The following is a 13,399-nucleotide window of genomic DNA, read 5'->3' on the forward strand; positions in this document are numbered from 1 at the left end:
CAGGTGTTGGGTCATATTGTGGCTCTCTGTTAGCTTTGAAATGACGAGCAGTTTACCGAGACCAAAGTGCACTTCCTCTGGGCTTTAAGGGGCTATCGGGCTTCATTTTTACTTTTTACATAATAAGGATAATTATGCACTTAACTATGATAAAACTGTAATTTACTTTGTTTAAATTCCAATATTGTTAATGAATTAACATCAGGTATTGTATTTTCTGTCCACAACTAAATTAGATATATTTTGGAAGAAAATCATTCTAATGATGAAATTATCAGTGCCTCAGGATATCTGTTGAATTTTGAATGGCTAAAAATTGCACGATCAAATCCTAGAACACTGAATACATAATGAAGGACGCCAAACTTTGTTGGGAAACGTCCCCCTTTCCACAGCTTTGTGTGTGCAGTTGGTTTGTTCTTTATGCTTTCCTGAACCTAAGTTTTTTTTTCCTGATTTAGACTTAAATATTTGTTTGTGTGGCAGAGAGACTGAGCTATGATGAGTGGCGCCAATCAGATTTTATGCATAGATGTTTGACTTGATGCAGTTGCTCAACATTTCAAACACTTCAAAGCTACAACCAGTTATTGTTCATCCACTATTTTGGTGATTACATGTTGAGCTTGGCTGGATTTACACACCTCCAAAAAATGTATCGTAATGTTGTGCACATATGCGATTGTTTCAGAATTTGATCAGACTAAGAACATTTCTGATACGGAAAATTGCCAAATAGTTCTTGAACAGCTTCCTCTCCAATGATTAATCGTTAAAGCTGTACTCTTTAGCACAAAGAAACAAATAAACAACGTTAAAGTGAAGCATCAAGTCGTCAAATCTGGAGTCTGAGCCACTGAAGTATGGAAAGCCTCCATAAAGTAAAAATAAATGATTTGGCCACTTCAGTTGTGAAGTGTAAATCCAGTCAAACCTGAACTGACATGTAATTTGTTTACTGTGCATACAAATAAAAGCATTCATGGGGATAATATTGTTCAGTTTTGTGTGCGTTTGTCTCCCAAAGTCAACCCCCAGAGGACACACGTAAATATTTCATGTTTTATTATTTCCAAAGAGTATTCTTCATGAAGTGGGCATTAGCAAACTGTACATACATAAATAACATTTTCATATTTCATCATTTTTTACAGATTCTGCAGAATACTTATCGCAGTTATTACAAAGCTCACTATTTGATGTCACAGCCGTCTACTAGAGCACTACCAGTGATCGTTTGGCTTTCTGAAAAGCAGGGGACTTTCAAGTGCATGCTCAAACAGAAAGATACAAAAATAAGTGCCTGTATTCAAAAGGCATTTCAACAAACATACTTATCAGTTGAGAACTGTTTTCTTTCTCCATCCCATTTCATATTTGCCCCAAATAATTAAATACTGAAATGAAAAACAGGAATAAATGCCTTTGGGCCAAATAAAGGCATTTGGGGAGAGAAGTCGGCCATCTTGGCTGGACGGCTTCAGACTAGTACCTCCGTCAGTGCTATAGGGTCCAATTTTAGCTTTACCGCCATTTGAAGACATTTACAATAAAATGTTTCAAGGTAATCCTTCAGAAAATACTCTAGCTGAGCTGATTTCTGTGCTGCTTCAGTCGTTAGGTTTGAATAGTTCTTCACATCCGAGACTGAATGATTGCTACTACAACTGCAAGTCTACTGTACAATTTACGGGTACAATATCCCACACTCGAGGTGCTTCTTTAGCTTAATCAATACTAACAATCTACAAACTGATTGAACGCTAAATAAATAGTAGCAGCACTGGATATGATGGACAAAAAGCACAGTCGACTTTGGCTCCCAACATACAGTATATAAATAGTGCTTTGTTTTCATTGATTTCTTCATAAACCTTAAAAAAAAAAAAATATACACATTTGGGTTAAAACAGGAAATATCTAGATTGAGGAGAGGGGTTCTCCAAATGAAGGTCCATTTAATCTGGAGAGTGGACTTAAAGGGTTGAGGTGATCTCAGGAGAGTGGGTGTGCAATATAACAGAGTCTTCATATCACTCTGAATCACTTCATAAAGCATAATAGCACCCCAGCAGGGCGAGAGTTTGTTGATTTAGGGCACTGGGTGAAGAGGAAACATTCAGTGGAGTCCTTGGCAAAGCAGCAGGTAGATATTCCGCTGCTCCTCATATGGGCGGAGGTCCATTGGTGTACCGCAACATGGGGTGGAAGGAGCGGGCAAAGTTGTTGGCGTAGTGGCAGCTGTAGTCCTCCTCGCTCATGGGCACCAGGCAGGCCAGGCCGATCAAGAGCAGAAGGAGCAGCTGGACGGGAAGCGCAGCCCTGAGGACCCGCAGCAGGAAGGACTGGCCTTTTGAGGAGGAGGAGGAGGAGGAAGAGGAGGAGACGCCATCCGGAAGGTCAGAACGGGAGGAAACGCAGCCAGCGGCGCCTGGTGATCTGCTCCGGCTGCCAGAAGACAGAGTTCAGTTAAACACAGCAGAGAACTGACCTGGGTTCACTAGTATTTGCAAATCAGGTTAAGTCAAAATTGCTCGATATTGTCTTTTAAATTTAAAATTGCTCTAACCTTATGGGTTTGAATCAGAAATGATAGCTTAATGAAAGATGATGAAGCTATGACCGTTTTTAGTGATAATGTTTTAGTTATAATGTTTTAGGTAACATTAGTTCAGTCTTCAAAAGAAGTATGAAGACAAAGTCCAGAAGCTCTTTTGATTGAGCCTCGGTAAAATGTTAATCATATGCCATAAAAAAAAAGTAATGGTAAAGTAAGCCATAACAATGGCATGTCATAGTATCAGCCTTCATAATGAACGTCACAAAAAGTCATAAAGTAATTCATCATATGCCTTTAAAAAGTCATACTATAGCATGTCTTAAAAATACATGTTTGCAAACACTACTTTACCCAAGTCTGACAAAGGAATGAAGACCCAACAAACACTCAACAGGAAGGAAAGTGAAAAAGCAGCAAAAAGGCCCAAATTCAACCGCCAGAGAGATTGAGAAAGTCACAAAGTTGAACACAGAGACACACGTGTACAGTAGACCTGCACACACACACACACACACACACACACACACACACACACACACACACACACACAACAGAGGCACAAAATCACCGAGAAAACCACAAACACTCGTAGATAGCCGGCTGTGTCTCACTGGGGGAAACTCTCTGGCTTTAGAGCCGAGTGTGTAAGAGTTCAATGCCACGTCTCATTCCAAACAGGCAGGAGAAATGCCAAATGCCTCTCTGCAGATTTCCACGATGAGAGCCAAGACTCAAGGGAAGTAACGGCATGTTCTTACTGCGACTCATCCTCGAGGAGGCTCCCTCACTCTATAGCCTTCCACTTATATTTAGTCCTCCTGGATGCTACAATGCGGCTGCTGTCGCACGCATGAGCAACATGTACACATTGTGTGTGTGTTCATATATGTAGTTCATGGCAACCCCTCCTGCCTTGTTGGATTTCAGTTTGGAGTTCAGAGTACTTGCTTGGCATATATAGGACAACACTTATGGCAAGACTTGTTTAGGCTAAGTCGTCACCAGGCCTTTGTGTTATTGTTGTTGGCATTTAATGGAAATCATAGAAAGTTAGATCATAAATGACAGAGAGTCAGAGGTGGGTAAGTTAAGATTATCTGGAAAGGAAACATAGGATACAAGGTGGGAGTTAAGGTAGAAGGAAGAAAAAAATAGCAGGAGTTATTGCATCATATCCTCCTTTCAACTACGAAGAGAATAAAACAGGAAGGAAAAAGGTGAAGAAAGAAAAACAGAGCTACAAGAACAAGGGCTGAGGGGCCACCGGGATTCAGATAATGACATCTAGTGGAGGAGAGCGCTGCAGTCACTCAGAGAGGAACGGCAAAAAGTATGACCAGGCAATATCTCATGATGCCATTCAAAAAGCAGCCGGGCAAAGAGAAGCAGTGAAATAAAACATTTAAAGGAGAAAGGGAGTGGCCTGATGTAGGCGATTCCCCACTCGTTTAAGAGCTGATAACATGGTCTCTAGAATGAGGGAGGATCATGGAACGCAGGGTTAAAGCCATAAAACCAATCAATTAAAGAAGCTAAAATTATAATTCATCCAACAAGCTCATATTTTACAATGAGTAAAACATATCTTATTGTGATTAATTGATTTTCTATTTTCTACTATAAATCACGTTTCTAGGCATAGCTGTGGTTCCATCATCATCCCATGTGTCTAGAGTCCGGGAGAGAGGTACCTGTAGCGCGGGCCGCTCTTAGGGTGTCCTGGGTGGGCCTGACTACTTTTGCCTCGAGGCTGTACCACGTAATGAGCAGGGAGGGGTAAAAGAAAGAAAAGAATGTTTCAGTCAAGGGCAAATAAAGACAAAGCTTTAGATGAGAGAAAAAACAAATAACATAAAGAGCCATAACATCGCTAAAGAAGGAATCATCAACAACGAAAGAGCAGCAACATAATCAATGACGGTGATTGACATTCAGAACCAAGAAATCTGGCTTCTCTGAACTAAATTAGTTTAAGTCAAAAGAAACTGACATAATTAAATATGCTTAGTCATTAGTTATAAAGTTATAAAAAAGAAAATAAATTAATTTCTTTAATACATACATTCCAGAATGAGACCTGAACTAAACTATTGCAGAACAGTTTTAACAAGTGAAACGAAAAGCCAGGTTTTCTTGTACATTTTTGGAAGATCAACATGGTGTGGGCAGCAAAAACATCTTAACAAATGAGGGTTGGGGGAGGGGCAGCACAAAATATGTTCATATGCACGTTAGTAGAGCAATTGAAAAAGGGAAAACATTTATATCATCATTTAAAATAAAGGGGCAAGTGAGAATAAGTAAATATTTTTGCTGTTTCTTATTGAGCAGCAGGGGTAACATTATGAGGGGAAACATTACCGATCGTTTGCGACTTTGGACAGTCACCTCTGACTCGGGACCAGATGACCTACAGACTTCTGATTTGCCAACAGGCAACGACAAGCAATCCTGAGAAATAAAGCAAAACAACAACAGTCACTACAATGTTTACATTGACATAACAATGCTCCAAATGGAGAGGGAGCTGCTGTTCCTTCAACATAAAGCGAGCCCTCGTTCATTCGCTCTATATTCATCATTTCTCTGACCTGCCGTGAGCCCGTGGTCTCCAGTCTCCTCTCCAGCCCCTCGAGGTCTGAGCTGACCTCCCTGAGGAGCAGTCTCAGCCTGTTCAAGATCACGTGCACCTTCTCCTGGGCCTCCAGACACTCGCTGCCCTGAGCCTGGATCTGCTCCGAGGCCGGCGACTGCAGCAGCAGCGTCAGCGGTTTAGTGTTGACCAGCAGCTGAGACGACAGCTCCTGAAGAGACGACACCTTCTGCTGCGAGTCCAGCAGCTCCCGCTTGATTTTCTGCAGGAAACCCCCCAAAAAAAAGAGTCATCAATGTGGTCAACATATTTGTCTCCAATATGTTTCTGCATTTTTTAAGAGAAAATAACGACCTCTTTGGCTTTCATGTTCATCTGCTTTATTTATTAGGATTTGTTATCAGACATTGTATTAATGCTGCCGTCTAACGGTGAGATTAATATTTAGAAAGCATGAGTCTGCTGCACACAAACCTCGCATTGGAAAGACATACCGTCAGTGTTTTGTGATGAGCTCGTAATGTTTCCCGGTCCAGTCTGGGCGGGATCGGCACCACCTCATTCCTCCTGCGGTCGATGTTCTCCAGCCACAGCAGCAAGCCGTGGCTCATCTCATGGAACTCCTGAAATGGCATAATTGGTATTAGCTATGCGTTTTAGCATTGCTATGACATAAAGTCACAGTACAGTATGTCATAGAAGTTACATAATGTCATATAGAGTAATTAAAAAGTCAGAATGTAATAAAACTGTCTCTTGATTCTTCTTTCATAAATTAAAAATACAAGGAGATGATTTGAAGTGTATACCTCAAAACATACATTGTTTTGTTCATGTACAACCTTTTAAAACTATTTTTTTTGCAAAGTTCTATACGTATAGATGACTGAAAGTTACAAAAATAAAGTATATTTTTGTACAAAAGAAGGTGCAACATGAAATCAGAGAAAAGGATGCCAATAAAATTGTATTCTTTCCTGGAGGGTGTATGTTTTCCTTCGTACCTGGCACTGCATAAGCGCCCTCTGGAGCTCTTCCCTCCAGTCCTCCAGGGAGGTACCTAGCCGATCCCAGCGTGTGTTCAACTCTTTCAGCCTGTCCCTCAACTCCCACGCCTCCTCGGTGTCGGGCTCGGATTGGAGGAACTCTGCACTGCTCAGATTGATGGACAGGACCTCTGACTTGTGGGCATCGACCCCTTTCAGCAGCTCCTGAGGAGGGCAGTCAAAGGGAAAAGTAATCAAAACAGCATCTACATGTGGTAGATTATTTATAATGACACTGAACCATGAATGGAGCCAGACTGACTGGCTACAAGATAGAGTAAGCTGAGAAAACATGAGGTACTAGACATGAGGCAGCAAGATTAGGCTGCGTTTGATGTTTGTCATTAAGGTTTTATAGAATAGTGATATTTTGCTGATGTTTTACAACAGTGTTTGTGTGTGTGTGTGTGTGTGTAAGTGGGAGGACATATTTGTCAGCACCCTGCACGTGAAAGAGGACATTATGAACAAGGCCGGTGGAGGCAAATTACTGCAGACAAACTGTATTTTATGTACAGTTCCTAAAAGTATACTGTTCAGGGACTGATGCAGATAAAAGTGCACAAGCCAAGGATGTCCAAAAGCTGATGCTGCAGAACCAATGGTTCCAATTTCCAAATGCAACCAAAAGGAGTTCATAACAGCGACCAAAATGTTTTGATTATTCAGCTGCATTGAAATTTTGGCCTACAAATGATTCTACATTTTGTAAAGTACAATTTAGTTTTTACATTGTAGGAGAAACTCATGCTGCTCCGATACAGCAACTGAAACAGAGACAAAGGAAACACACCTTGAGCTTCTTAATTCTCTGCTGGATGGTGTGTATGTCGGTGCTGAGATCGAGCCCTCGCAGCTGGTTGAGTTCGGCCTCCGACTGAGCCAACCAGCCCCGCATGGTCTGCAGATCTGAGATCAGTTGCTGCCACTGCTGCAGGTTCTGCTTGAGCTTGTGCTTCTCGCTCAGAGTCTGAGCCTGGATCAGCTCCCAGCGCTCGATCACACCTGAAGGAAAACAGATCACATACATTTAACATGGCTCTCACAGTATTTATAGGAGGGGATAATCCATCATGAAATGTGTTCGTTTGTATGTAACAGACCTGCACTTTGAGTGTCTGTGCTGGTGGGGTTGGCGAGTCCTGGCATGTCATCATCATCTTCAGTCAGCTCTCCCTCCGCTCTCTTCACGGCATCTATACTGCCTCGACACTCTCCCATCAGGCGCATCTGGAGGGATGATGTCAATGTTATATTTTTTGGCTTGAAATAAAAGTGAATACAATCCCAGGTGCATGTCAGAATGTGCCGGACTCACGTAGCCCATGTATGTGGAGTCTATGTCGGGGCTGGAGCTGTTGACGGTGGTTTCCCTCTGCTGAAGGTGGTATCGCCCCGCATCCAAAGCCTGATCCAGCTGTCTGAGACTGGCCTCCAGCTGGCCCGCCTCACCTGCACAAAGGCCACAACAAGGTCAAGAAAAGTAGGAGGGCAAATCTATCCGTGACTTTATATCCGCATGCTGTTGGTGAGGTGACTCTGATGGCATGCATTAGTCTGACATGCTGAATAACAGAAAAGAACACAGAAGTCAAGTTTTTATTCATATTAATAACAATATTAGCTGTGAAATGAAAAAACAAAGAGCACACGCACAAGTAAAATGCAATGGTTGGGATTAGCATTTTGTGATCTGGACCTGAGCATGCAATAATGTCATCTTTGCACTTTTAATATGCCAAAGTTTTCCTGGATGGTGGGACATGCAGTCTGAATGGTGCTTCCTTGTGTGGTTATGTTTTAGTTGATGTTCATGGCATGCTTTTAATGTCATGCTGCAGCATTCCTTATCAGAACCAGGGCATTGCTGTTTCCTACCAGAGGACGATTTCAATGTGTTTTCAGTCAGTGTTATATAGGCCTCTGGGCTCTCTGGGATAACTACATCTGGGAAGAGAGACATACAACATACACTACTTACAATATGGGCATGATCGAATGCGATATCTGTGCTAATTTATAAAGAATTGTTAATGAGTTTGCACGGATCTGGATGTTCAACTCAGAACTTTCGATTTGAAATCTATAGAAATGACAGGACCTCATCTGAAGACTTTTTGGTTGAGAGTCCTCAGGCTTGTTTTAAAGACAGTTTCCACAGCAACATGGTAACACATTACAATACTGGGAAACACATGTTTGTGTCGTAATTTATTGCTTTATGATTTATATGTTTTTAGTGGCAGACTGAATGTCTTGTTGTTTCCCCATTCTTGAGGAAATTATTATTATTTACTCAACCCTTAAACCTCTCGAACCATTTATACTGGATCAACTCTATTAAACATAAATCTTCATTTTAAAAACACATCACTTACATTTTATTCATTTAAAAAAAAAACACCAAACGAGCACATGACTGTTGTGGCCATATAGTTAACAATACTTTTAATATTTTATTCAAACTGCTCATCAGCATTCGTTCATATACTCAAGTTTGAATTCACCAACCTGACAGCACTGTGACAGCCGTCCTCAGATACTCATCTTCTTCCTCTTGCCCTTGGCTCCTTTCCCCTGGGCCTCGTCCTCCAGGGCTGTCCAGACCTCGGCTCAGGTCGTAGTCGTGGTCCCACTCTAACGGGATGGAGTCCACGCTGGCTGGGGTGTCACGTCCCGAGCGATCTGCCCGGATGAGGGCGGTCGTACCCGAGGCTGGACGGCTGGACGTCCGGGGCAGAGAGGAGTCGCCCCACTGCAGCTCGGATAGCTCGCCACCTTCCTCCATGTCCAGCTCCCTGTCTGAACCGTCGAGCTCATCGTCAGCCAGCTGGGAGACAGGAAAATATTAGTAGAAGAAGGAAAGCAAGATGACAGGAGGCACACAAAAATGCAAGTATGATAGAAAATGCCAAATAACACACATAAAATGGAGTCAGCCACTGTAGAGGTTATATAATGATGTATTACATATGTGAGAGTACAGTTTGTGAGGTTCACTAAGGTGAATGTGTGTGCTGTTAACATAAGTAACATGAGTGTGTATTCGGTTCCTTGCAAGCTGTCAGCTCGAAACTATGTCGGACATGTTTTCAGCATGTAGGAGGACAGCTGTCGTGTACATGTCATCATCTTTACTCACAGGCAGTCGTGTGAGCTTCTTGTAGTATCTGTCGACTCGTCCAAAAACCTCCTGACAGTATATCTGCAGCTCCTCCAGCTCCTCCTCGATGACGGCCGCGTCCAGAGGTTCACTCTTCTCAATCAGCGCTTCCCCCTGTCTGAACACCAGCTCAATCTTCCCTGTGTTCAGATAGATCTCCTGCTGGAAAGCCTGAGAAGCACATACACAGAGCAGAGGTCAGAGAACTGCATCTAACAATAATGCTGATTCTCTAACACTGGTATGATCATATGAACAGTATTTAGCATTTCATATTTAGTGTAATGTATACAATTTAAAATTCACATCACAGTTTAGCCAATCTAAAATGAAGGCCTTAAACCTGTTAAAGAAAAAAAGACTTCAATTTACAATGATGCAAAGCAGAGCAGGCACATCTTTTATTTGAGGAACTTTAACTTGAATTTTTCTTAATAATCAATTAACCAAATATTGGTTTCAGCAATTGAACACAGCAAGAGTTTTTAAAATCCACTTACATTACTACGTTTAATATTAATTGTAATCTCCTACTTTTTTCTCCACACCAATCATTACACTTTTATCCCACAAAACAGGGTATATATTATTAAATATGTTTTGTACTGATTTGTGGAGTCTTCATTTTAAACTATGATAAACACACTGTTCTTGCAGTGGTTGTGTTATGCATTATATTGGCTTGTTGTGTCATCCAAGAACCAACACTTGTCTCACCCTGAGCTGTTTTATCTTGGCCTGTACGTCACACTCAGAGAAATGCTCTATGTTGGTCAGTTGGAGGTCCATCTCCGTCAGCCACACCAGGATAATGTCTCGTGCAGTCTCAAACTCCTCCCTCTGGCTGATGAAGTGCTGAATAAACAGAGACAAACAAACAAATATACTTTCATGCTTCTCTTTAACTAAAGTAGATCGTTAATCAAATTTAAGAAATTCAGCAAGTCCAGAAAGTAACTAAGTCAAGTACGAGAATAGTATTGGATATGAACATAGTTCATTGATACAGGATGTAGCCAGATGGAATAGTAGAAGAGTTTGTCGGCACTAATGGGGAGCTGCTATATTACAACCAAAGTTGCATAACTAACCAATGCAAACGTCAGTCATTGAGCCAACAAGCTAAAACAAAATGTTACCTTGAGTCTGCGTAGGATGGCGGCCACCCTCCTCTGCAGGTTATCCCATCGCCTGTTCCCATCATGCACCATTTTCCTGAGTTGGCAGGACGAGTCAGTGCGGTTCTCCCGGGCCAGGCGACGGTACTGTTTGTTGATGAGCTCCAGCTGGGTCAGGCACTCCTGCACCTGACGCTGGAAGGCCTGCAACAGAAAGAAAGAAAGAAAAAAAAGACACACACGTACCCAAACACACACTAGTTAAAGATCTGAATAGGACACACATATTTGGAAACACACATTGCAATATTACATTTTATACAGGCGGCCCCAAACTCTGTAAACATGTTTTCTGTTCTGCAGTGAGAAAGAAAAATTCAAAAAACAAACAAATATAATATATAAACAAACAAAAAAACAGTACACTAATTAATAAGAGGTCATTCAATGTTAAAGCTCAAAATCCTGAAATATCAGTCTGGAACTAAAATTTAAATTTCCAATCAGGCACTAAGCAGATCTAAATGGTGGTACAGGCCACAGAGCAGGAATGCGCACGTGCACAAAGATAGACTGCAGCAGCTGAGCAGACCAGAGCAGACGAGTTTAAGCAAGATGACACTCTTCTCTTTTTTCTATGATCTATTGCTCGCATGGAAAATGAAACTGTCTCAACATGAAATAGATCATAGCATGCTCATATAAAAACACAACATTTATCAAGCTACCAATTCAGCTTGTATACATGCAAACACTGTGCAACTGTGATAACAAACGTGAAATAGACAAACCTCAAACTTTTTTAGCTCTTCTTTAGCGACAGTATACAGAACTCCAGAGGAGTTCGGCATGGCTGCTGTTCTTTCTGAGGTCTTCAGCCAATCTTCAAATCTGGAGTAATCATCCAGAAACCTCTGCCACAACCTCCACGTCTCCTCAATCCTGCACATATAAAACTGCTCAGTAACGCATAGTTATACAAAGAAACTGCTCAATTATGTCTGATCAAATGCAACTTTCCAACTTTTAAAACTCTTAAACCACACAAAAGATGTCCCCAGTGCATGAATATGAATGCAGATATATAAAAGCTGGATTTATCGAAGAGGCACTGACTTGAGCCTCCTCTCCATGGACATGGCACAGATGTTCCTCCAGCGCCTGTCCAGCCCTCTGGTGGCCTGCTGGATGGAGTCACACTCTGTCTCTGTGGAGCAGGCGTCGCAGTCGTGGAGGAGGACTTCACACAGGTTCAACACTGACGCCACTCCTGTGCTGTGTTTCTCTATGTCCCTCTGAAGCTCCTGCAAGTCATTCAGAATGAAAACTTGATTTTTGTTGTACTTAACCAATAGAAAACCAACCTATTTTTAGGCCCTTTCCTCAAAAATACCCAAACTAAAAAGGGTGTATCTCTGTAACCACTAGGGCTATTTGAATAATTTCAGTGTAATAAAAAAAGTACACATGAAAGATTTTGTTCAGATGTGTAAATATCAGTCTATATGTTACTGGTTAAGAGTAAATGAAGATGCATCTTGGCAATAGGAAGGATAATGACACTGACTGAAGGCTAGCTTAAAGCAAACAACCAGAAATGTATTCATGCTGGGATTTCCTCCTGTGATTCAACACCACTCATTTTCCACCAACGCAGTTTGAGTCATAATGTCCTGCTGTTATTTAGTTTTTACAGAAAAGGACATACTCACAAAGTGCACGTGTGCTTGTTTGTGTCTGTGAAGGTGCTTGCACATCTGGGTATACATATGTCTTGTATATTGTATGTATATGTCTTGACATGATGTCTAAGACATCATGTCCTTTCCACATAGCAAATATTTTTTAACTCTTAAACAGAGAATGTGTTGGTTAATTTTGCATTCCTCAAAAGTTTTAAAAATCAATAAAGTATTCTGCTCAGGAATGCCTGTGGTCCCACTTGCCTGCTGCTGGTTGAGTTTCCTCTGAATCTCCTGGTCGTCACAGGTGTCGTAGACGATGGGCCTGGACAGCTCTGTCTCGATGTGAGCCAGCCATGAACGCAGGCTGCTCATGTTTTTATCCAACTGCTGCACGGCCACAAGGGTCTCCCTCAACTTCTTCACCCTGGCAGTCAAACAGATGCAGAGAGCGAGTCAGAGTCAATTGATGGGACGACTGTAAACACTGAGGCATGCCATGTAATAAGGGAGGACTTGCTTGAGAGCTCTTTGTATAACTTGCTCAACAACAAACCATAAAACATGCTGTAAACACTGCATAAAACTGGAAAATCACTGATTGCAGCATCAAATATATCATATCAGAATATCAGAAGAAATACTGGTTTTAACGGCATGGAAAGTTTTTGAAATGCATACAAGTATCAAATAAAAAATGAATTTCTTCAAAGAATTTTCTTAGAAGTTGTGATTATTTGTGTTTTATTTTTGTAGAGTCGTAAATATGTAACCAAGAATAATGTATAACAGCAAAAATGTTCAAAAAAACATAATGAACACATTTGGATTTGGTTGTGAATTTTAACTACGAATGAAAAAAAAGCACTCGTTCAATAACAAAGAGCTAAACTGTGTCAGAGCAGAACAGAAACATGAGGTTGAGGAGGAGTATTTCTGAACTGCAAAGATAAATATGTTGGAAGTGATGAATCCTTACGTGACCCGACATGACAACTGGGAACCATTTGTCATATAGTTGTTGATAAGAGTGAAGGCGTTGGCCATATAATATTACATATAACAAACCAAAGACCATTATCTGGTAACAATAGACACTTTTAGCAGGTCTACTCTACTATCACTGCATCTCTACTGTGATGTGGCAGTATGTGCTGCATGGCATCAGCTGCACACCACATCCGCAACATTCCTAAACCTGCTTTGAGGCGTCCCACAATATGCTGTAGGTAGTAGT

The 13,399-nt window shown here is 41.4% G+C and overlaps 1 protein-coding gene across 1 annotated transcript in view; it reads right to left on the reverse strand.

The window, feature by feature from the left end:
- Positions 1–1,058: 1,058 nt before the first annotated feature.
- syne1a (spectrin repeat containing, nuclear envelope 1a) overlaps positions 1,059–13,399 on the reverse strand; it is a gene marked incomplete at its 5' end in the record, with an annotated part of 117,191 nt that continues 104,850 nt past the window's right edge. Inside the window, 17 exons of the mRNA XM_079216184.1 lie at positions 1,059–2,448; positions 4,252–4,310; positions 4,922–5,011; positions 5,152–5,415; positions 5,648–5,776; positions 6,158–6,364; positions 6,993–7,204; positions 7,303–7,429; positions 7,518–7,651; positions 8,078–8,146; positions 8,711–9,029; positions 9,342–9,533; positions 10,080–10,217; positions 10,502–10,684; positions 11,272–11,422; positions 11,597–11,784; positions 12,427–12,589. Of these exons, the coding sequence (XP_079072310.1) occupies positions 2,166–2,448; positions 4,252–4,310; positions 4,922–5,011; positions 5,152–5,415; positions 5,648–5,776; positions 6,158–6,364; positions 6,993–7,204; positions 7,303–7,429; positions 7,518–7,651; positions 8,078–8,146; positions 8,711–9,029; positions 9,342–9,533; positions 10,080–10,217; positions 10,502–10,684; positions 11,272–11,422; positions 11,597–11,784; positions 12,427–12,589 (2,908 nt within the window). The 3' untranslated portion in view covers positions 1,059–2,165. The remainder of the gene's footprint in view (positions 2,449–4,251; positions 4,311–4,921; positions 5,012–5,151; positions 5,416–5,647; positions 5,777–6,157; positions 6,365–6,992; positions 7,205–7,302; positions 7,430–7,517; positions 7,652–8,077; positions 8,147–8,710; positions 9,030–9,341; positions 9,534–10,079; positions 10,218–10,501; positions 10,685–11,271; positions 11,423–11,596; positions 11,785–12,426; positions 12,590–13,399) is intronic.

This window comes from Taurulus bubalis, assembly GCF_910589615.1.
Source record: "Taurulus bubalis genome assembly, chromosome: 3".
NCBI lineage: Eukaryota > Metazoa > Chordata > Actinopteri > Perciformes > Cottidae > Taurulus > Taurulus bubalis.